Raw genomic sequence first — 22,956 nt, 5'->3', positions numbered from 1 at the left:
CAGCTCAGGTCACCATCTCGCGGTCCGTGAGTTCGAGCCCCGCGTCGGGCTCTGGGCTGATGGCTCGGAGCCTGGAGCCTGCTTCCGATTCTGTGTCTCCCTCTCTCTGCCCCTCCCCCGTTCATGCTCTGTCTCTGTCTCAAAAATAAATAAACGTTAAAAAAAAATTAAAAAAAAATTTTTTTTAATTTGTTTTGATGGTGCACCTGCATGGCTCAGTTAAGCATATGACTCTTGATTTCGGCTCAGGTCATGATCTCCCAGTTGGTGAGCTCGAGCCCCGTGCCGGGCTCTGCACTGACAGTGTGGGACCTGCTTGGGATTCTCTCTCTTCCTCCCTCCCTCTCCAAATAAATAAATAAATACATTTTTATTTTTTAATATTTATTTATTTGAGAGAGAGAGAGAGAGAGAGAGAGAGAGACAGAGGATCCCAAGCAGGCTCCATGCTCTCAGTGGAGAGCCCGACACAGGGCTCGAACTCACAAACCTGTGAGATCGTGACCTGAGCTGAAATCAAGAGTCCCGTGCTTAACTGACAGCCACCCAGGTGCCCCTGAATTTGCATTTTAGATTCCAGGTGACTCATGCACACTCAAGTTGGACAAGGCCGGCTGTAGGCGAATGGTAAAGTCACTGCTTGAAGGAAACGTAGATGGACGGCCAGGCGATGTGAACAACAGGCTTCAGACCTGCCTTTGTTTCTTCTGGTGCTAACTAATGGAATTTCAGCACTTGGCCTTAAAAATTCCAGATCCCCCCTAACTGGTGGTGCCCAAAACAAAACAAATAAAAAAGTCCTCCCCAAACCACCAAAAACCCCTCCAAAAAAACAATACGCCCCCCCCCACTTCCATATAAGGAGAACACGTTCCCTTTTTTTTCTGAAGCCACAGAAATGAAAGCAGATTCCTTCCCGGAATCATGAAACCATCCTTGCAAATGTTATTGCTAACAAGGGAATCTTGTCAGACAATCAAATTTAAGAGGCGGTTGCTTTGTCCTGTGACAGCAACCTTTAACTTTTAAAATCTTGCGATGCTGATCGCTTGTCTTCCTTAAGAATGTGTTGCCCTGGCAATACTATTTAAATTCACATCTCTGTTTTCTAGAAGGTATAAATACCTGTGAGTTTTTTTGTTAAGCCAGAGGGGGAGCAGCCGCACATCCCTCTCCTCCCACGTGCAGGGGGTGAAATAATCCCCCCTGCGACTGAGACTGCAAGGTTTTCTTAAACAAAGAGTTGGAGAGTCTTGTCTCATTCAAATGAACAAGCGGGAGGGAAGGACACCTGTTGTGAGTGTGGAGGGGAGGGGGCATGAGGAGAGGTGAGAGCTGAGGGCACCTTTGGGAATAAGGCCAGGCAGTTGACTGAGGACAAGCAGAAGGATACGTGGATGGCATAATGATGCCCATTAGCTGAGGTCAGGAGTCCTGCGTTTTTTCTGGTGCCAGTCTGTGAGGTAGCAGGATTTCCCCCCCAGCTGTGCTCGAATGTCCCCATGTGTGGGATCAGGGAAGCTGGATGGTGGGGTTGATCTGAGTGGTGCATTTGCAGTGGAAGCCAGGGGCCAGGGGTCTGCGGATACTTGTGGTGTGGATGAAAGCCGGCATGGTTCAGGCTTCTCAGGGGAGGATGGTTGATGGTGGGGGGAAGGTTCTCAGTGGGGGAGTAAGGACAAGGGAGTGTAAACAGCAGTTGAGGACTCTGGGATAGAAGTGAGGTCCCTGGGGCCGAGGAGATCATGATGCTGGCACTGCTAAGTTAAATGAGTTGCTCAGCCAGGGTGGCAGCCAGGGTGAAGAGGAGAGCATGGGCACAGAGATCATTTGGGGATGGACTCTTTGCTCTACCCCTGTCTAAACCTCAGTTTAGACTCAGTTTCCTCACAACACTATGACACCAAATGTGTTTATTTATTTTTTTCTCATGCCAACCAATTCTCCTACAATTCAATTCAATTCAATTCAATTCAATTCAATTCAATTCATTCAATTCAATGCTGGCACCTGTCTACTGGAGTCCGCATCAGATCCCACAGGTTAAGGGCTCATTCCCACAAGACTGCCCTCATTTGAGATGCCAGTTGCAAGGCTCGGGTTGTCACTGGCACTTCTGACCAAGGGATTATCAATTCAAAGAGTCCCTCTAACATCCTCCTCCAGTTCTATAATTCTCTAGGACGACTCACAGAACTCAGGACAGTGCTTTTTTTTACTATTAACAGTTTACTATTATAAAGGATACAACTCAGGGACAACTAACTAGAAGAGATGAATGGAGCAAGGTTTGGGGGAGGGAAGGTATACATGGACCTCCCATGCCCTCTCCAGGTGCAATGGCCTCCCGGCACCTTGACGTGCTCATGACCTGGAAGCTCTCTGTTCTCTGTCATTTAAGGGATTTTATGGAGGTGCCATTATGCAGGCATGACTGATCAAGGTCATGATCTCACAGCTGGTGAGTTTGAGCCCCGTGTCGGGCTCTGTGCTGCCAGCTCGGAGCCTGGAGCCTGCTTTGGCTTCTGTGTCTCCCTCTCTCTCTCCACCCCTCCCCCACTCACATTCCGTCTCTGTCTCTCTCAAAAATAAATAAACATTTAAAAAAAATCACAGATAGAGACAATGACATCCATCTTGAGGGATTTTCAAGATCCAAAGAGAGTGTTGTCTGCCTGTCAGAGCAGGGAGAATACTGATAGGAATCTGAAAGGAGTCCGTGAAACTGATGGGCTTCCTGTCTAGTTCTCAGTTGTCTAAGGCAGCAAAAATATAATGTAATAATGATCTCTTATTGTCCAATGTATCGCAATGTGCCCAGGACTTTACTGATCCTAAGGGGCCATGGTCTTATGTTCTAAGTCCCTGGATTTGACTGGGCAGAGGCAGAGGAGCATGGGAAAGGGACAGTGAAGACCATGGGGTGGGGGCAGTGGGGGGGGGAGTGGGGGAGGGAGGGTGGAGAAGGAAAGCAATGTTTGCTGAGTGCTTCATATATGACAGGAGATGACAGCACGATCATCTCCTTTTTATCGGTGAGGAAACTGACCTTGGAATAATGAAATGATTTGTTCCAATTCACAAACTCTGGCTCCTAAAGTCTTGGCCTTACTCCCAAACTTCTCTTGTGGTTTCCCAAGTGATAGGGATGTTAAGAGCATCTTTATTCTTAGCATTTGGTCTTTGATCCCAGTTCCTGACACAGAACTCCTAAATCCTTCAGCATTTCCTGGGCGATTTCTAATGCGATGACTCTTGATAGACTGCCAGATAGCTTCAGGGTGGGGGCTTAGAAGCTCAGAACTTTCCGTGCCTGTCTCATCCTCCGGGGAGGAGAGAGGAGCTAGAGATTGAGTTAATAATCGATCGCAATTACATGGTGAAGCCTCCATGAAAGTCCCTACAGTATGGGGTCTGAGAGGGCTTCCCAGTTGGTAAACACATTCATGTGCTGGCTGGGTGGTACATCCCAACTCCACGGGAACAGAAGCTTCTGTGCTCGAGCCCCTTCAGGACCTTGCTGCTCATCTGTTCATTCTCCTTTATTATATCCTCTATTATATAACCAGTATGTGTATTTGTCTGACTTCTGTGAACAATTTTTGTGTGTGTGAACAAATTATTGAACAAAAAAACCCCAAGAATATTGAACCTGAGGAGGGGATCGTGGGAATTCCCAATTTGTAGCCACATCGGACATAAGTATGGGTAACCTCAGGACCCACTACTTGAGATTGGCTCCTGCCGGGGGGGGGGGGGGGGGGGGGGAGGGGGCGGGGGGGTGGGAATCTCGTGGCACTGAGCCCTTAACCAGTGGGATCTGATGTTAACTATAGGTAGTATCAGAATCAATTGTTGGGGGGTGCCTGGGTGGCTTAGTCGGTTGAACGTCTGACACTTGGTTTCGGCTCAGGTCATGATCTCACAGTTCATGAGATTGAGCTCCGTGCTAGGCTCTGTGCTGAGAGCGTGGAGCTTGATTGAGGTTCTCTCTCCCTCTCTCTCCCTCCTCTGCACGCGCTCTCTTTCTCTCAAAATAAACAAATAAACTTAAAAAAAAAAAAAAAGAATAGATGGTCGGACACCTGGCTAATGTTGGAGAATTGGCTGGTGTAGGAAGGAAAACCCCCACCCATTTGATGTCAGAAATTTTGTGAGTAGAGTGTAAAGGAAACAGAACTTTTCCCTTTTAGCGGGGCAAGAAAATTCCAAGCAGAGAAACTTGGAGGGAGTGAAAAGCAGGAATGAGTGGGCTTGGGGTCTGTGTGAGGACCAGGAGAATTTCAGGGGCTGTCTAGGGTCTAGGGGGTGAGGGGTCACAGAAGAGGCTTAAAAAGGAAGTAGGGCTGAATGGAAGGCTATCGGAGGCTGAGCGGCTTGCATTTTTATCTCACGCTATTGGCTAGCTGTTAGCAAGGGATTGGCCCAGCATCAGTTCTATGTTTTGGCAAGATCACTTTGGCTGAAACATGGAGAATGAATGGGAATGGGATCGATTAAGTCAGGGGTTGGCAAACTACAGCTGGTTGGCATGTTTTTGTACCCATTGTAAGTTAAGAATGGGTTTTTCATTTTTAAATGGTAAAAAAAAGATACAAAAATCAAGAGGAATAATATTTTGTGACACATGAACATTATGTGCAATTCAAATCTCAGTGGAATTTAAATAAAGTTTTATTGGAACACAGCCATGCTCATTTGCTTATGTATTGTTTATGGCTGCTTTTGCCTAACAACAGAAGAATTGAATAGTTGGGACAGAGACTATAATACATAAGTATCTACATAATATCCTTAATTTTGCCTCTTGGTCCACAGAGCCTAAAACATTTACTATCTGGCGCTTTATAGAGAAAGTTTGTTAACCCCTGAATTAAAGGACTCTTGCACGAGGATGCTGACAGTGGGGATGGAGAGCACTGGCTGAATTTGGGAACTGTTTGGGAGCTGGACTGACCAACTGGGTACAAGGAATGAAAAGGAGGAGTCCAAGATGACTCCCAGATTTCTGGATTGAGCGCTGCATGGGTGGTGATGGCCAGGAACTCTAGGAGAGGGGGGAATGGAGGAAGTAGAGGGGCCAGAAGGGAGAGTGACAGTAATTTTCAGGCCTCTTTTGTGTGATAGTCTGATTCCCGGAGTCGGGCAGATTGTGTGTGTTACAAGGGTGCTAAGAACAAGGACATCATCTCCAAGTTTTTAGCATTTGAGGCTGGTGTGGGGCACTTGGCATTCAAAAGCGTTTTGTGCTGTAAAGGTGTGCAGGCATAGCTGTCTGAATGTCCGGTTGGGTCAGCATCTGTTCTGTAAAATCAGAGCCAGCCTCCAAGAAAGGAAACTGAGGCTTCCTAAAGGCACTGCGAGAACGTGGGGCTGCTCTGGTTTCGGAGTCTCCTGCTTGCCTGGTGAAGCTGGTGTAGAGGAGAGAGGTCGGGCCTGCCTCCACAGGTTTAGCGTGGTCGCCAAGCGAACTGATCCTTCCGGGGCCCTGGGTTCCTGCCGAGGTGTGGGGGCAGTTACCGAGGTGGCCAAGACCATCATTGGCCCCCGTGGTCCTGTTCTCTGGGAAGCAGCCAGGCAGGTTCTAAGCGCCGTGATTCTCGGCAGGGCTATTCCCTCGGTTGCCCGCAGATGGCGCTAAAGTAACACGATGGGAAGGCGGGGTGGCCGGGAGGGGGCAGTGGCGGGAGGGGTGGGGAGGCGGGGGAGAGTCCTGCCCCTTCCCCGGGCCTGCTCCAACCTGGTAGGGGAGGAGGTGACATTCACAGAGCCACCTCATTCTTTCTCTGCTTCCCGTTCACGTATGACAGCCTTGTTTCTGGGGCCAAGAAGGACTCCCTCCGCGGTGTGTGTGTGTGTGTGTGTGTGTGTGTATGTGTGTGCGCGCGCGCGCACAATGTTTGGGGTGGACTGATGCCATGTCCAGCCACTGAGCCTCCCGTCAGGCTCAAGTCATTTCCTCCACCTTCTGGCAGCTGGGTCTGAAGGAATCTTGCTTCAGAGGCTTGCAGGGCCCAGGCCCCATTTCTGGGATGATGCCTTCCAGGACTGCACACCCTCCTCCGACCCAGGCTTGCCCCGTGATACTCCTTTCTTCAAGCCCGGTTTCTTCCCCCTGGCTGGGGGGTGGGGTGGGGGAAGGGACTCTGGACTCTGTGAAACCCCTGCTGCAGGTGGAGGGAAAGGTGTGGGTCTGGAAGCACTTGGTTTCCGGCCTTTACCTGAGAACAGCCTCATCCTGGGGTAACACTGCTCACAGAGCCGTGGAGATGCTTTCTTTTTAGTCTGTCTCGGCCTCTTCACTCTTCAGCGAGGAACTCATTCCCCTTTCAGAGATGAGGACACTGAAAATAAGAGGGTTGCCTGGGGTTGTGTGGTGAGGGGGGGCATGGGCAGGTAGGACCTGTGCCTGGGATAAAGGATGGAGTATGAACTGCTAACCCCATTCCTAATGCAAATACCAGCTCTGTCCTCCCACTCTTGGCTCCCAGTAGGAGCTCAGGCCAATCGGATTTCAGGATTTTCCCAACACCACTCAGGCTTCCTGGGTCTCTCCACCACCAGGACTTTAGTTCCAGTGCCTTCAGCACAGGGCAGGGCATTTAACCCTAAAGGGGGTTCAGGGCCATTAGGGAGCAGTGGCGAGGGAGGGGTGCTCCCAGAGTCTAGAGCTGACGCCCAGAAACCTATGCTGGAGGGAGAGGGGTCTAGGGTCAGTGTCCTGGGGCCACTCTCCACGGTGCTGTGCTCCTGTCAGCTCCTGGCCAGCCTGTCCCATCCACCTCTTCTGTGCATTGCCCCTGCCCATAGTGTTGGCAGCTTCTTTTCCAAATTCTTCGGGGGGCACCTGGGTGGCTCAGTGGGTTAAACATCCGACTTCAGCTCAGGTCATGATCTTGTGACTCATGAGTTCGAACTCCGCTTCGGACTCTGTGCTGACAGCTCAGAGCCTGGAGCCTGCCTCGGATTCTGTGTCTCCCTCTCTCTCTGCCCCTCCCCCACTCGCATTCTTTCTCTCTCTCTCTCTCAAAAATAAATAAACATTAAAAATAATTTAAAAAAAAAAAAGGGCTTCGGGAAGTCCCGACAGCTGTGTGTGGCGTGAACTTTCATTCCCTCTCTGCAAGCGTTTAGCCCCCACCCAGGACCTCATTCCTCTGGCTAGCCTTCCTCCAACTTCAGCCTGCATCAGAACACCCGGAAGGCTCAATGAAGCACATGGCTAGAGTTTCTGATTCAGTAAATCTGGGGTGACCCTGAGAACCTCTAGTTCTAACAAGGTCCTGGGTGATACTAATGTTACCGGTCAGGACTACTGTGCCTTCAAGGATTAACTCAGGGGGTCTGGGTTGTCCAAACCCTGGTCATTCCAAAGGAAGGTTTGGCCCTTAGCTGGCTCCTGGGAGATCACCCCTAAGCCCTTGGAATATTCTGCCTGATGAGCATGTCTTTGCATACCTACGGGCTTTGGGCCTTGTGGTATCAGATTAACCTCTGGAGGGGCTGGAGACTAAGTAACTGGAGTCAGCCATGCTTACACGAGCAGTTTCCAGTAGAAATATTGGACACCAAGGCTCAGGTAGGCTTTCTGGCAAACAAACCTTCATGCATGTTGTCACATGTGGGCGAATTAAGTGCTGTCCCCATGACTCCACTGGGAGAGGACAACTGGAAGCTTGTCTCTTTTGGATTCAGCCCTATGTACGATTAGCTTTTGCTGGTTTTAATTTATATCATTAAAAAAAAAAAGATTTTAAGTAATCTCTATAGCCATTGTGGGGCTCGAACTCCCAACCCCAAGATCAAGAGCCAAATGCTTCTCCAACTGAGCCAGCGAGGCGCCCCGAATTTATATCCTTTTTACTATAATAAATTATAACCATGAGTGTAACAGCTTTGCTGAGTTCTGGGTATCTTTCTAGTGAATCCTTGAACCTAAGGGTGGTCTTGAGGACCCCCAGTGGTAACCAGACTTTGAGAACCACTACTCTACGCTGTGGGACTAACCTCTCTGCGCTTCTTTTGTTTTAGGCTTTAGGGCTCCCCTAATCAATGAAATGCGTTAGAACCTGGCCTGAGGGTCACCTTTATGGAGTGCTTTGGCCTGGCGCCCCATCTCCATAGTCCAGGGGTCAGGAGGCTGTGAATTGCCTGGAAGCCTGAGTGTTGCTTGGTAGGGTAACCCTGAATCGTCCTCCTGGGTCACTGGGCCTTGGTCTCCCCATCTATAAATGGGGCTTTGGAGCAGTTCCGCTCTCCCTGGGTGTAACAGGGCCCCCGGAGCAGCCACATATGGCAAAGCTGATAAAAAATATGCTGGGCTATGGGCAAGGGCAGTTTATTTCACCTGGCCTCCCTACTTCCGGTATCCAGGCCTGTCCATTACAGCCCTACTCACCTGAGCCGGGGCCCCCGGGGTGCTGGGGCCCACAGGTTTCAGTAGATCCAGCCACTCAGTGCTGCCCCCTCCTGGGACCACCCTCAGGACAGTGGCCCACACTCCATGACCCTTGGGCCCTCCCTGTCCCATTCTGCCCTGGTCTAAGACCAGGCCCTGGATCCACACAGGGAAGTAGGCCCCATTGCGCCCACTAGTCACGTGGCTTTATTCACAGACTCAGCACTTGCTGAGGATGGAAGGAAAGAACATTTGGGGTCAGGCTGGGCCTGGAGATAAGGGCGGCTGGGAGGCCATGCATGGTCGGACTGGGAGCTCACAGGAGAGGACCGGTGGGCCGGGCCAGGCCTGTGCGGGGCAGGCCGGAGGCAGGCAGCATGCGGGAGGCCTGGCTAGAGCTGCACGGAGCAGATCCATCCAGGTGGTGGCTGTGAGCCGGGGAGGGAGGGACTGAGGGCATAGGTGTGGGGCTGGACAGCAGGGACCCCTGCCCCTCACTCCCAGGGAAACTACATAGTGGGACAATCAGGACTCCCGATGCCTGGTCCTGCGGCTGCCTTGGGACTTGGTGTGTGACTAGCCCATCTGGTCTCTTCTGGGGTCATTGTCCTGCTGATGCTTAGACATTTGCCTTGGGGTGACCCACATAGGGACACTCTGGGGACATTTTCAGGGAGGCTGGACAATCCCGGAGAGTGTGCCTAGGGCCCCGGCAGAGTGGGCTGTGCCTGGGGAGGGGAGGGGGATCCCTGCTCCCTGAGAGGCAAGCTTGCCATCGCCCCAGGGGGTGCCGTCTCCCACAATCTGGGCCAGCCCCCTGGGGCCAGAGATGACTGAAATGTAAACCTTCTTTCTCCTGACCCGCCCCACTGGCTCCCTAACAGACTTCCTGCCTGAAGGCAAACAAGGGATCCAAAGCCTGGAGCCTCCTCCCCCAGCCTTCTTCCTGGTGAAGAGCCTATTCCCACCCAGCAGGGAACAGAAAAACCAGTTCCCCGGGTTCATTCCCTGGCTGGAAAGAGCTAAGTTTGGAAAGGTGGCAGGGTCTCTCTGGGCTGTTCAGGAAGGTGACCTAGGGGCCTGCGAAGCCCGGCGAGGGCTGAGCAGGGCCCTGGGTCTGAGGTCGCAGCCCCTGCCCGCTTTCCACCCGGCTCTCCCGGGGACTGGGGTGGCGGGGTGCAGGTGAGGGGCCATCAGCATTGGCGGGACGGGGTGCGGTGCACGGAACCGGGGCGCTTGGGGATCTTGCGCCAGCGACGCTTGTCCCAGCGGCAGAGCAGCAGCAGGCGGAAGGTGTCCCGGAAGGCTTTGTTGCAGAGTGCGTAGCACATGGGGTTGATGGTGCTGTTGACATAGCACAGCCAGTAGCCCAGCTCCCACAGGGTCTCGGGAACGCAGTTCTTGCAGAAGGTGGATACCAGCACCATGATGTTGTATGGTGTCCAGGTGAGGATGAAGGCCAGCAGAATGGCACTCAGGGTCCGAGCCGCCTTCTTCTCCTTGACCAACGAGAAGGTCTTCCTCTTGGCCAGCTGCTCCTTCCCGCGGGGCTTCTGGCCCTTGCCTGCTCGCTCACGCCCCTTCCGGGTGGGCCTCTTGACCGTATTGGGGGAGCTCCGGGGGGGCTGCTTGGTGGGGGCCTGCGCCTCGGGGTCCACCATGGGCATCTTGATCACCACCTCGGAGCCAGGCTCCTCACCCTCCGAGGATGTGAGGGACTCCATGGAGCCTTCGTCCTCTTCCTCTTCTTCCTTCCAGCTGTAGGCCTGCAGCAGCCTGGGGGCCCGGCAGCAGCGACAGCAGCGCCCCGGAGGGGTCTCCGGTGAGCCCTCAGTCCCCCGCTGGGACCGCTCTGAGCTGCTGCTGCTGCCGCCCCCCTTACCGGGCGTCTCAGAGCCCTGCAGGGCCGCCAGCTCCCGGGCCCGGTTCTCCGTCTCCCGGTAGATGCGCCAGTAGAGCGTGCACATGACCGTGACGGGGAGGTAGAAGGCGGCCATGGCTGTGCCAAAGGTGATGATGGGCTGGGAGAGGAACTGGATGTAGCACTGCCCGGCCAGCACCGTCCGCTCCCCTACCAGGTACTGCCAGAAGAGGATGGCTGGGGCCCAGAGGATGAAGGAAACCAGCCAGGCCAGGCCGATCATCAGGGCCGCCCGGCGGGGCGTGCGCTTGGCTCGATAGCTCAGGGGCCGGGTCACGGAGAAGTAGCGGTCGAAACTGATGAGCAGCAGGTTCATGACAGAGGCATTGCTAGCCACGTAGTCCAGGGCCAGCCAGAGGTCGCAGGCCAGTGTGCCCAGAGCCCAGTGGCCCATGAGCAGGTACGTGGTATAGAGGTTCATGGAGAAGGTACCGATGATGAGGTCAGCACAGGCCAGGCTGAGCAGGAAGTAGTTGTTGACTGTCTTGAGTTCAGTGTTGACCTTGAAGGAGATGAGGACCAGCAGGTTGCCCGTCACTGTGGCCAGTGACAGGAGGCCCGTGGTGATCCCAATGAAGGCCACTTGCCAGGGACCCTTTCCCGGTGCCAGAACCGTGATGTTGGGGCTGACGGCGGGTGGGGCCGAGGTATTCATGGTGGCCGGGTGGGGCTGGGCGGGCAGCCCCTTTCTCTAGTCACACTACAGGGCTTCCTCAGGGGGAGGTCATCACCTGAAAAGAGAGGACATGGCCTTTGGTTGGGCTGCCGGTCGTCTCTGACAGCTCGGGGTGCAAGGTGCCGGGAACCCAGCCTCTGCCTCCTCAGATCTTTAGGCGAGACAGCCTCCCCTTTTCCCACCAGTGGCCCCACACAGTCATTTATAACGCACCTTCCCAGCCATGACTGGATGTGCCAGCGGCACTGGGGGGAGGGGGCTTGGAATCCAGAGATCAGAGTCCCCCTTCAGACTCTGAGCCTCGATTTTCTCATCGGGAAATTGCTACTAATCCTTGTCTTGCTTAACTCATGTGGCAGGAGTTGGGAGACTCGCTTTGTATACACCACTGCCAAATTTTCAAAGCACTTCACTCAATTTTATTAAAGCTCTCATTTACCAGGGAGTTACTACCAGCCAGACACAGCACTAAGTGCTTCATTGAATTACCTAATTTAACTGTCGTACATCTCTGGGACGCAGGTCTCTTATGATCCCCATTTCACTGAGGCAACCGTGGCTCTGAGCAGCTACATAAACCTGGCCCCCAGTGACAGAGGAGGTGAGTCTGATTAGGACCTGCTTCTCTTTCTTACTCTGAGCATGTAGAGCGTCAGTGGGATTCTTCCATCGAATAAGATGGGAAGGCGAGGGAGGAAGATAAGGGGACAGAGGTGTATGTTAGTGTGTCTGCTGGTTTCCCTGTGCGCGCGTGTGTGTCTGTGTGTGTGCGTGTGACAGAGATAGAGAAAGAGAGAGAGAGAGAAGGAAGGCAGCGTTTGAAGCTGGATCAGATCCTCCATGAGGGCAGCCGGGTAAGTTGTGCTGGGCCCGACTGCTCGCCTGGTGGTAAAAAGCCTGGAGTGAAAGCAGGCAGCGGGGACGAGGGCCTCAGCTCCCAGGTAGGCAGGGGTCTGGCCCCAGCTGAGGTGTGGGAGGCCCCTTCTATTTCCCTGCTCTGTTCCTGAGTCCAAACTGAGTGGGGAACGGCAAGGGCAAAGGGAAGATCCCCCACATTTTTCTTGAGCCTGGAGTCCAGCCCAGGCACCAAAGGTGGGTAAAGGGAAAACCCTTTCTCAGCAACCTACTGGCTGGGAAGGAGGCCCCCGCAGCTCAGCCGTGGCCTTGCTGCTGTATGTTTTGGCTGGTTCCTTCCTGTTCTGGGGCTCAGGTGTCCATCTTTCCATCGAAGAGCTGGGGTCTCCTCCCACCTGCAGCTGTGGCCTCAGGGACCGTATCATTGGAAAAACTCCAGGGTACCTGGGTGGGTCAGTTGGTTAAGCGTCTGACTTCGGCTCAGGTCACCATCTCTTGGTTTGTGGGTTCGCGCCCTGCATCGGCCTCTCTGCTGTCAGCGCGGAGCCTGCTTCGGATCCCATCTCCCTCTCTTTCTCCACCCCTCCCCTGCGCATGCGCTCCATCCTTCTCTCAAAAATAAACAAACATTAAAAAAAAAACAAAGAAAAGAAAAATTCCAAGGGAGAGATGTTGGGCAAGGGCCCACCAAGCCCTGGTGCTCCTCAGGACCTGGTCTGTGACAGAGAGACTAGTGTGCTGTGCCTGTGAGGAGGTTGATGCATGATAGGTGGCCTTGTGGGGGGGGGGGGGGGCTGTGACAGGGAGGTCATCTCCACTGGTCACGGTAAACCGGTGTGTGAGAGGGACTCTCAGGATGGCAGTCTGGAGTGTGACAGAATGAGCGAGAAGGACTGGCTGTCAGTGCGTGCTTGTGCGTCGGGGGCAGTGTCCCCATCAGGGGGACATGGAACATCACGGTGGAAGGGCCTGGACTGTGGAGCTCGATGGCCTGCCTTTGAACCTGGGTAACACCATTTACTGGGTCTGTGATCCCTGCGAGTAGTATCATTGCTAGGTGCCTCGGTTTTTTCAGCTGAAAACCGGGAATGACATCAGCCAATGGGAATGACTAGCCACCAAAGCGAGGAATTATTGTGAGGCTTAAATGGGTCCCCAGATGCAGAATGCATGGAATAGGCCTAGCACACGGTAGGCACTAGATGCCTGTGGACTCTTAGCATGTGCACCCATGAGGGCTCCCCCCATGAACGTCTGCTTCTTTGATTAAACATCTCTTGGGGCACCTGGCTGGCTCAGTCAGTAGAACACGCGACTCTTGATCTTGGGGTCATGAGTTTGAGCCCCACGTTGGACATAGAGATTACTTAAATAAATAAACAAATTCTAGGGGCGCCTTAATGGCTCCATCAGTTAGCATCCAACTCTTGGTTTTGGCTCAAGTCATGATCGCACAGTTCGTGGGATCGAGCCCTGAGTTAGGTTATGTGCTGACAGCACAGAGCCTGATAAGATTTTCTCTCTTTCTCTCTCTCTCCCTCTCTCTGGCTGCCCCTCCCCGCCTTTCTGTCTCTCTCAAAATAAATAAATAAACTGAAAAAAATTTTAAAAAGTTCTAATACTATGACAGCAGCAACTGATAATGATAGTGACCATTGCTGTTTAGTGCTCCCTGAGGGGCAGTCCCTGCTCAAAGTGCTCATGTGCATTATTGCATTTAATCTTAACAGATATGGCCCGGGGATTGTTCTTCTCTCCATTTCACAGATGAAGAAATTGAGGCTGAGAGAAGCAAGACAACTGGTACAAGATCACACAGGCAGGAACCAAGATTTGAGCCTAAGCAGCTTGTTCCAATGAAACATTATTTATAAAAACTGATGACTGGGGGCACCCGGGTGGTGTGTCAGTTGAGTGTCTGACTTCGGCTCAGGCCACGATCTCGTGGTTCGTGAGTTCAAGCCGTGTCGGGATCTCTGCTGACAGCTCAGAGCCTGGAGCCTGCTTCGGATTCTGTGTCTCCTTCTCTCTCGGCCCCACCCCCACTTGTATCCTGTCTCTCTTTCTCTCAAAAATAAAGAAAACATTAAAAAAATAAGAACTGATGGCTGGCCTGGAGGTCACAGTTTGCCAATTAAAAATTTCTCTTTTTTAATGTTCATTTTTGAGAGAGACAGAGAATGCGAGTGGGTTAGGGGCAGAGAGAGGGAGACACAGAATTCGAATCGGGCTCCAGGCTCCAAGCTGTCAGCACAGAGGCCGACGCGGGGCTCGAACTCACGAGCTGTGAGATCATGACCTGAGCCGAAGTCGGACGCTCAACCGACTGAGCCACCCAGGTGCCCCGCCAATTAAAATTTTATTCTTTAAATTTTATGTATGTATGTATGTATTTATTTAATTATTTATCTCTACATCCAACATGGGGCTCAAACTCACAATCCTGAGATCAAGAGTCATATGCTCTACTGACTGAGGTGGCAAGGAGCCCTGCCAATTTGAATTTTATTTTATTTTACTTTATTTTATTTTATTTTTTTAAGAAAGCTTTACGCCCAAGGTGAAGCTTGAACTCATGACCCTGGGATCAAGAGTTAGACGCTGTACCGACTGAGACAGCCAAGCGCCCCTTGAATTAAAAAAAAAATTTTTTTTTAATGTTTATTTTTGAGAAAGGGAGAGAGAGAGACAGAGCGCGAGTGAGGAGGGGCAGAGAAAAAAGGGAGACACAGAATCTGAAGCAGGCTCCAGGCTCTGAGCTGTCAGCACAGAGCCCGACGCGGGGCTAGAACTCACGGACCGTGAGATCATGACCTGAGTGGGAGTCGGACATTTAGACGACTGAGCCCCCCAGGTGCTCCTGAATTTTAAAAGTACTGTGCTAAAATATTATTTGTCTTGCTTACTGAGTCCTGCTGCACCTTTTTCCTGTACCCAAACTCAGGTGCTGGGCTGGAGGCCGGGATAGGACTGTGCACGCAGGGGCTTTCCCTGGTAAGGTGCTGGTGGATGTCACCTGGCAGGTTGCCCTGTGCAACTCCTGTCCCTCTGATCTGAACTCGGTGCTATTTAGTTCCCATTGCACAAATGGAGCAACTGAGGCCCAGAGAAAAGGGGAAAGAAGGCATTGTGTAGCCCAAAGTCTCCTGGCTCCTAGCCTGAGTGCTGCCTCCCTTCCCCGACCCCTCAAACTCCGGTGCTTTGGGGCAGCGATGTAGCCCCCACTGGTGCCCTGGGCCACTACCTGAAAAGGCTGAGTCAGACAAGAGGAGCTTGCTGGCCTCAGAGGCTGTACCTCAGAGCTGCAGGGGCCTCCCGTCTGCCTGGGCACGGTGCAGCCTTCAACACTGTGACAAGCCCTCCACTGTGTTGGATTTGGTCCTACACCACAGCAGGTCTAGCCCTGGGGGGAGCTGAGACAATTTTGCCTTGGTTGCAAAATCTGAGGTGCCCCCAGACTCACTGATCAAGAAAACAATATTTTAATACAATATTTAAAGGCCTGGGGCGCCTGGATGGCTCAGTCGGTTAAGCATCTGACTTTGGTTCAGGTCATGATCTCGCAGTTTGTGGGTGCTAGCCCCACGTTGGGCTCTGTGCTGACAGCTCCGAGCCTGGAGCCTGTTTCAGATTCTGTGTCTTCTTCTCTCTCTGCCCCTCCCCCACTTATGCTCTGTCTCTCAAAAATAAATAAATGTAAAAAGAAAATTAAAAAAAAAGAAAAAGAAATTGGTGGGAAAACCCATCATGAACAAAATTTGATATGATTTTTATTTTGTTTAAATTTTATTTTTATTTTTTATTATTTTTTAATGTTTATTTAAAAAAATTTTTTAAAGTTTATTTTTGAGAGAGGGAGAGACAGACAGAGTGCGAGTGGGGGAGGGGCAGAGAGAGAGGGAGACACAGAATCCAAAGCAGGCTCCAGGCCCAGAGCTGTCAGCACAGAGCCCAACGCAGGGCTCGAACTCATGAACTGCGAGATCATGACCTGAACCAAAGTCAGATGCTTAACCAGCTGAGCCACCCAGGCACCCCACTGTTTATTTATATTTGAGAGAGAGAGAGTGAGCTGGGGAGGGGCAGAGAGAGACAGAGAGAGAGAGAGAGAGAGAGAGAGAGAGAGAGACAGACAGGATCTCAAGCAGGCTCTGAGCTGTGTGCACAGAGCCCAATGTGGGGCTTGAACTTGCAAACAGGGAGATCATGTCCTTAACCACCTGAACCACCTAGGTGCCCCTGAGCCAAATTTTAAACAAAGGCAGGATCTAACCCTGCACTTACACAAAACAATCCTATCACCCGTGACTCACCCTAATCCTGGCCTTGGTTCCAATGAAACTTTATTTACAAAAACAGACGGCCAGCCTCTGGGCTGTAGTTTGTTGCTTTTTTTTTTTTTTTTTTTGCCATTTGAATTTTTAAAATGTTACATTACAATATTATTTACCTTGATTAGTGAGTTATTTTGTGTGTCCTCCCTCAAAACTGTCTCTCTCTAGCCATCTGATCACTAGCAATCACTTAACCTTTCTTTCCCTGGCCACCCTGCATCTGCCAGCTGATGGGGCTGACAGCATCCAAAGTGCCTCTCTGTTATTACTCCTGATTCCTCATTCTGAGCCACAGCCCAGCCACCTCTTGCTGTGCCCTTTGGCCTTCCAGATCCAGGCATAGCCCCTCTCTCAGCCCCAGATTACTCATTTGTTTTTTCTCTTTCTTTCTTTTTAAATTTATTATTTATTTTAAAAATTTATGTTTACTTACTTATTTTGAGAGAGAGAGAGAGAGAGCGCACAAGCGGAGGAGGGGCAGAGAAAGAGGGAGACCCAAGCAGCAGGTGCACCGTCAGCGCTTAGCCCAGTGCGGGGCTTGAACTCACGGAGTGCAAGATCATGACCCGAGCCGAGATCGAGAGTTGGGCGCTTAACCGACTGAGTTACCCAGGCGCCCCTAGTTTTTATTGTTTAAAGTAAGCTCTACGCCCAACGTAGGGCTCGAATTCACAAGCCTGAAATCAAGAATCACATGCTCCACCAGCCAGGTGTCCCTCACAGTGCTCATTTGCACAGTAGAGGAGCTGAACCCGCCTGGCATGTGGGGAGATTTTACAGGGTCCTGAAATCGACATCTCAAGACTCTGATCAGAAAGGACCCATGTCCTTGAGTGGAGGCTGTAGAGGCTGAAGGCTCACTTAGGTTCTCCCAGTTGGGGCTGGAATCACATTTACTTGTGGCTGAAACATGGTGACCTCTGACCCTCACAAGCTCTTGTTAAAGCTAGCTATAGCTTTGATGAGTTTTAAAAACGCTTTCATGATGGGGGAACTATGAGAAATGATCCTTAGAAGTGAGGAGGCTGGCTGGGAGTCCCGCTCCTTAATGGCTGGAAGTCCCTCCCACCTGCTCATTTTAATAGCCACATTGAAGGGGCACCTGGCTGGCTCAGCTGCAGGAGCCTGTGACTCCTGATCTTTGGGTCATGAGTTCAGGCCCCATATTGGGTGTAGAGAGCGCTTAAATAAATTAAAAAAACTTAAGAAAAAATAGCCACACTGATAGACCACCATAATTAATCACCTCTTGCATGCCAGGCACTTGATGTATGATATCATTTCCTTTAATCCATAGGGCACCCCGACGAGGGTTCTTATCCCTATTTCACAGATGAAGACACTGAGGTTCAGGGGACTAAGTGACTTGCTGATGGTCTCACAGGAAGCAATGGAGCTGGGATTCTGCCCCTTGACCTGTGGGCTCCAGGGCCTGGATTCTTTCCACTTAGCGGACTCCTCTACGCCCCACTTACCAACTGGAGGGCCTAAGGCCTCCCATCTGGGACAACTGGGGGAAGGAGAAGGGTAGCAGTTCTGGGGAACTAGACCCCGATTCTTGCCACTCCCTGGATCTTCTGAGCCCCTGGGCCCAAGAGCAGAGCCGTCAATAACTCTGCTTTTCCTCCACAATCAGAAGCAAGGGTCTGCCCCCAAACCTCTCTTGGACAGTGATTTGCTCAAGAGAACATTCCTGGAGGCCTCCTCCAATCCCTGCTGTGTGATCTTGGGGAAGTCACTTCCCACCCTGGTCATCTGTAGGATGACTGTTTGTGTGCGAGGGTGTGCGCATTGCTGAGTGAGAACAGGAAATGGTGGGGGTGAGTCTGTAGCTTTGTGGAGTTGGGTTGGGACTCATCCTCTGAGGGTGTCATGTCTGGGGCACCGGAAGGGGGCAAGGAAGCAGGGAGGTGCTTTTTTCTCGGGACCATGGCCTCCTGATAAAGGTTGTTGGGAGCTTTTAATAATATTATTAATATTATCATAGCAACTGATATTTGCTGACTGCTTACCATATACCAGACATGGCTCTAAAGATTATATTCAGGATTTAATTGACCTGTTACAACTCCTTGTGAAGCAGGTTTTATTATCCTCAATTTGCAGAAGGGACAACCAAGGCTCTGAGACTGTAAGGACCTTACAGCTCATCAACGATGCAACCAGGATTTAGACCCAGGCAGTCTGCTTCCAAGACTAACCTCTTGGACCCCTGCCTACTCTAAACTGCCCTTGTGGGAATCGTGAACTTGACAGCCTCCTCGCCCACCTTGACTGGCTTGGCCACAGTCTGAGTCAGTGAGGGAATCAGGCCTTCCTTTAGAATCTAGCTGTGTGTGTGTGTGTGTGTGTGTGTGTGTGTGACAGTGTCTGTTGTCCATCTGCGTGATGTATGATGACAGCGCTGTGGGAAGGGGGAGGTCTAGCCATCGCTCTCAGAGAGGCAGGGTAGCGGGTGTGTCTGCCTCATTCGCTGCTTTATCCCAGTGCTTGGCACACGGAGTTGCTCAACAAATATGTGTGGAATAAATACATGAATACGTATATAAGGTCCTTCTGTTTGACTTCAGGCTCAGGGGCATGAGGATGAATCCACAGCGGTCAGGCTCCAGAGCACGGGCCCATCATCTGTAAAATGGACGAAGGGATCCCTGATGCACCTGCTGCGAGGAAGCAGCGTGAGGTGACAGGACAGGCACGGCTGTGGGTTGGGGCCTGTTAATGTTGGGAGAGGAAAAAGTCAGCCTGGGCTCAAAGAGTTAAGGGATGAGGTCAGAGCCTCTAGAACAGCTGCCCAGACTGTTGACCGCCAGAGCCTTGGACCAATCCCCAGGGGCTGGGGATCTGGCTGGCGAGAGGAAAGGGGAGGTCAGGAGCGATTGATGGGGAGAGGGATTCCTGAACACTTGGGCTTCCCGACTCTTACCACTGGCCAAGTTGTAGAGAAGGGGAGACAGAGAATGAGAGGGTGCTAGGGAAGAGATTCAGGAGGGAGGCATGAAGCCATCTTGTGATTCTGGGCCGGGAAGCTGGCAGAGCCCTGACTGGAGGGAACGGGTAATACTGGGGAGAAGGAGACACGAGGTGGGGCCTGTGGGGCTGGGCTTCTGGGATTTCACATGTGCTGTGAAGAGGGTTCCTTCTGGCTAGATCTCCTGACCGGTCCCTTCTGCTGGAGAAGCCAGCCTGTCAGAGGTGGCTCTCTTCCCCTGGGTTAACTTTTCTCTGAAGGTAGCTCTCGACCCGTTACAGGTGCACAGATCCCTACTTCTGATGCCTGGCCTCGGGAATCAGGGGTAAACAAATACAATTTACCACATTTTCAGGCTCAACAGTCACTGGAGTGCCAAATGGTCCTGGGGAGGGCAGCAGCCATCAGTTAAATGCTCATAAATGCGCTGCTGAGCCGGAAGAGGAGCGTCAGCCCTGGAACCACTGCCAAATACACTCATTGCTGATGGACTTTAACCAGTTGCCCGACTTTAGCCAAACCATGGCCAGAGCCAGACAGTCAGCAGGCTGGGCCCTCGACGTCACTTTGCCAAGGTAGCATCAGAAGTGCTCCACCCCTCATCACTTGCCCCCTGCTCTTCAATCCTTGCGTTCTCCTCCCCATTTCCTTTCTTCTCTCTCCCTCCCTCCCCCATCCTTCTAAGCATCACCATGGCATCACAGCAGAGCAGAAACCCAGCGAGATATTCACCCACCTCTCCCCGCCCGCCCTCCCCTCCAGAGCCCAAGCTCCTGCCTCATAGAGCTTGCTGCTTCCCCACCCCGTCGTCTTGCTCAGGGAGTGGGAGTGCAGTGCTGCGCTGAGGGCACGGAAAAGGGGTCCCGGCCCAAGAGGACCCCTACATATCCTTTCTGTGACCATAAGCATGTCCCTTCTCCTTTCTCAGCCTCAGGCTCTCTGTCTGTTCCAATGGGGAGGCTCCTTTTTAGGGCTGACGTGACCTCTGCCTAAACCCTTCTTGACACTCTGGACTCCTCTCTGCACTTTGGGATCTGGTTCTCAGATCTCCAGGCCCCAGAGTCACATCTTCTGCAGCCCCATCTCGCCAGCCCCTCCCCTGCCTGCTGTATCACAGCGGCGATCACGGTGTGCCTAGTGGCTGAGGTCAGGGGGCAGAGAGCTAACTCTTATCTGACAGCTCAGTGAGCAGCTGATTACTCAAGGACAGGAGACTGTCCGGCTGTAGGAGACAATCAGACTCCTTCCGGCCAGTTGGATGGAGGGGGAGGGTGGTGTTGGGTCAGCCTGGGTGGAGCTGTGGTATGTTTTGTGGCAGGAGGTGAACCCTTCTCAGTAGCACCGATAACCCCTGAGCAGCACTTGTCTGAATGGCCCAGGGAGAGCTGACCACCCCCTCCGCAGGGGTGAGTCTGCAAGAATCAGAGCTCGTGGCCTCCAGCCCATCACTACATTGTGGAGTCTGGGGGTCCTGGGATGGGTGCCTGCATGGGTGCCCATTAGTATTCATGCATTACCAGGACACGGGACTGAGACCTGCTCCTATGGGAGCCCAAGATACCGTGGACACAGAGAGGGCCCTCTGGGCCCTTGCACACGTCAGGGCCACGTTCCCTGGCTGGAATGGCCTTCCATGTGCCCATCTGTTCCCCCAGAGCCCTGGGGCTCTTGGTCTGGTCTCCTGCTAGCTTCTGGCCTAACACCCACCTTGGCATCCAGCTTGTCCGTGTGGCCAGCAACCTGGTTCAGTCCATCTTGGGGGGGCTGAAGGTGGATGGGGGTGGTGGGATTCAGGGTTCCCTGAGGGAGAAGAGGAGGAGGTTCTGGGACTTGGCACCCCAATGTCGGGGGTGGGGGTCAACCTCCCGCGGGATGCTGGTGGCAAGGACTGCCCTCTGGTCCCCTGACCTTTCCACTCTGTCCCTGGGATTCTGGGGCCTCTGCCCGCTACATGGTAGCCTAATCCCTCTGGGCTCCGGGTCCAGTTTCCTAAGGGGGGGTCTCCATCTCCTCTGCCAGCTGAACCCCAGAAAAACATCAGGTGTATCTGCTCAAAGCCAGGAGACGGGGTGTTTGGAGTCGCCAAGGTCCAATGCTACACAGCCCCCGTGGCCTCTAGACCCCTCCTTGGCCCCCTCCGCTCTCTGGGGTTCATCCCCATTTCCCCCTAGCCCCGGCTTTGCTCCTAGGACCCTGCTTTTCCCGCCCCCACCTCAGTGGAGCCCCTCCCAAACCCTCCCAAATGTACTCACCATGGGACTGGAGAGGGGTCTGTAGGGTCCTCAGCCCCACTGCCTCCCCGGGGGCCGGCGGCGTCTCCAGGGACCCAAACACCTGGCTCCCGGGGGGAGCTGCGCCCTGTGCTGGCAGCCGGAGAGGCACAGCCAGTGATTGGCATGTCCCACCCCCTGGCACGCCAGCCTGGGGGGGGGGGAGGGAGGAGAGGAAAGAGAGGGAGGGAGGAAAGGGAGAAAAGGAAGGGAGGGGGAGCTGGAGGGAAGCCTCAGGCAGCGTCTGGGGTTGGACTAGGCTCCTGGAGGGTGCCCCCCTCCTCCACTAGGGCACCTCATTCGAGCCCCGAGAGGGAGGGCGTAGGACACGGGGAAAAGGAGCCCAGGAAGGCTAAAAGTCCAGAACGGGAGAGAAGGCGGATACAGGGAGACAAACACCCACACCCACTGCACACAGACTCAGCGGCACACACACACACACACACACACACCTCACAAAGGCACACTGTTTCCCGGGGCTCCTTCCCCCACGCAACACTCGAGCCCCCAACCTGTGTGCACCCTGCCCCGACACACACTCCCCGGCATTCACATGCCTGCTTCCCTCACACACTCGCCCTGCCCCCTGCACATGCCCACGCGCCCACCCACCCACCCACCCAGCCCCACACCCTGCTCTTCCTCCCTGCTGCGAAGGAGCTAGATTCCTTCTGTTTGGAAATGACACATTGGGCCTCACGTGAGAGGCTCCAACTTGGAACAGACCCAGAGGGCTGGCGCACCGCCCCAGGGGCTGGGCAGACGTGGCCGCGTGCTGGGCTGCGTGCTTCTGCGTCTGTCCACGCTGCACGGCCCGGGTGTGAGGGTATATGGGGGTCTGGATGGCAGGGATGGAGGGGGGCTGTGTGCCCACTGCACGTGCTGCTGAGTGCCCCCCACGTGAGTGTCCCCGAATACCACGCAACCTGTGTAAATGCAGGTGTCGCCCTGTTGGTCTGGAACCCGGACGCGTGTGTACACGTGTGTCTGTATTCGGTGTGTGTCTGAGTGTTGCCCAACTGTGGAACTTGCTAATTCTGACAAGTGAGGCAGCCTCTACCTCCCTGCCTGCTCCACCCCCAGCTTCCACTTGGAAGACAGACAGACAGACAGGCAGACAGACAGCTCTCCTCCCAGCTTGTCAAACTCTGTCTCCCCTGACTCCCACTCAGGGCTCATAGGTGCGTACCCAAAGTGACAAACTTGCCCTCCCCCCCCGCCCCGCCTCCCTTAGCCCCACTGCTTGGTCAGTACCCTCCCCCCTTTTGAGATTTCTGTGTTAGAGATAGAAGCCCTGGGGCCCTTTGCCATAGAGACCTGGGTTCTGCCCAGGCCTCACCTGGCCCTAGAGACCTCCTGGGGAGCTGACCGCAGAGGAGAGCCGGGGAGACTTCTGTGGGGCTGCTGTGTCCCTTGTCCCACTGGGCCATGCTGAAGCCCTGGGGCAGAAGGTGGGAAGGATAGGGATCATCTACTGTTCCCATTATGCAGATGAGAAAACTGAAGAGCAGAGGCGTACTTAACACATGGT

The 22,956-nt window shown here is 53.1% G+C and overlaps 1 protein-coding gene across 2 annotated transcripts; it reads right to left on the bottom strand.

The window, feature by feature from the left end:
• Window positions 1-8,582: 8,582 nt before the first annotated feature.
• CHRM1 (cholinergic receptor muscarinic 1) lies at window positions 8,583-22,019 on the bottom strand. Of its 2 annotated transcripts, XM_019414732.2 has the most exons (3): window positions 21,408-22,019; window positions 20,863-20,955; window positions 8,583-11,050 (listed from the first exon to the last, which is right to left on the bottom strand). In XM_019414732.2, the coding sequence occupies exon 3, from the start codon at window positions 10,972-10,974 to the stop codon at window positions 9,592-9,594; it is 1,383 nt and encodes a 460-aa protein (XP_019270277.2). In that variant the 5' UTR covers window positions 10,975-11,050; window positions 20,863-20,955; window positions 21,408-22,019; the 3' UTR covers window positions 8,583-9,591. The 2 variants fall into 2 exon arrangements, with proteins under 2 accessions (XP_019270277.2, XP_019270278.2); XM_019414733.2 differs by lacking the exon at window positions 20,863-20,955.
• Between the last annotated feature and the right edge of the window lie 937 nt (window positions 22,020-22,956).

The sequence above is a fragment of the Panthera pardus genome, unplaced genomic scaffold, assembly GCF_024362965.1.
Source record: "Panthera pardus isolate Hobbes unplaced genomic scaffold, ASM2436296v1 HiC_scaffold_12, whole genome shotgun sequence".
Taxonomy (NCBI): domain Eukaryota; kingdom Metazoa; phylum Chordata; class Mammalia; order Carnivora; family Felidae; genus Panthera; species Panthera pardus.
The sequence above is the reverse complement of the archived record's forward strand: the minus strand, read 5'-3'. Positions and strand labels throughout refer to the sequence as shown.

Excerpts from the sequence above, each read along its gene's own strand:
- CHRM1 (XM_019414732.2), bottom strand. The coding sequence starts at position 10,974 with ATGAATACCTCGGCCCCACCCGCCGTCAGCCCCAACATCACGGTTCTG.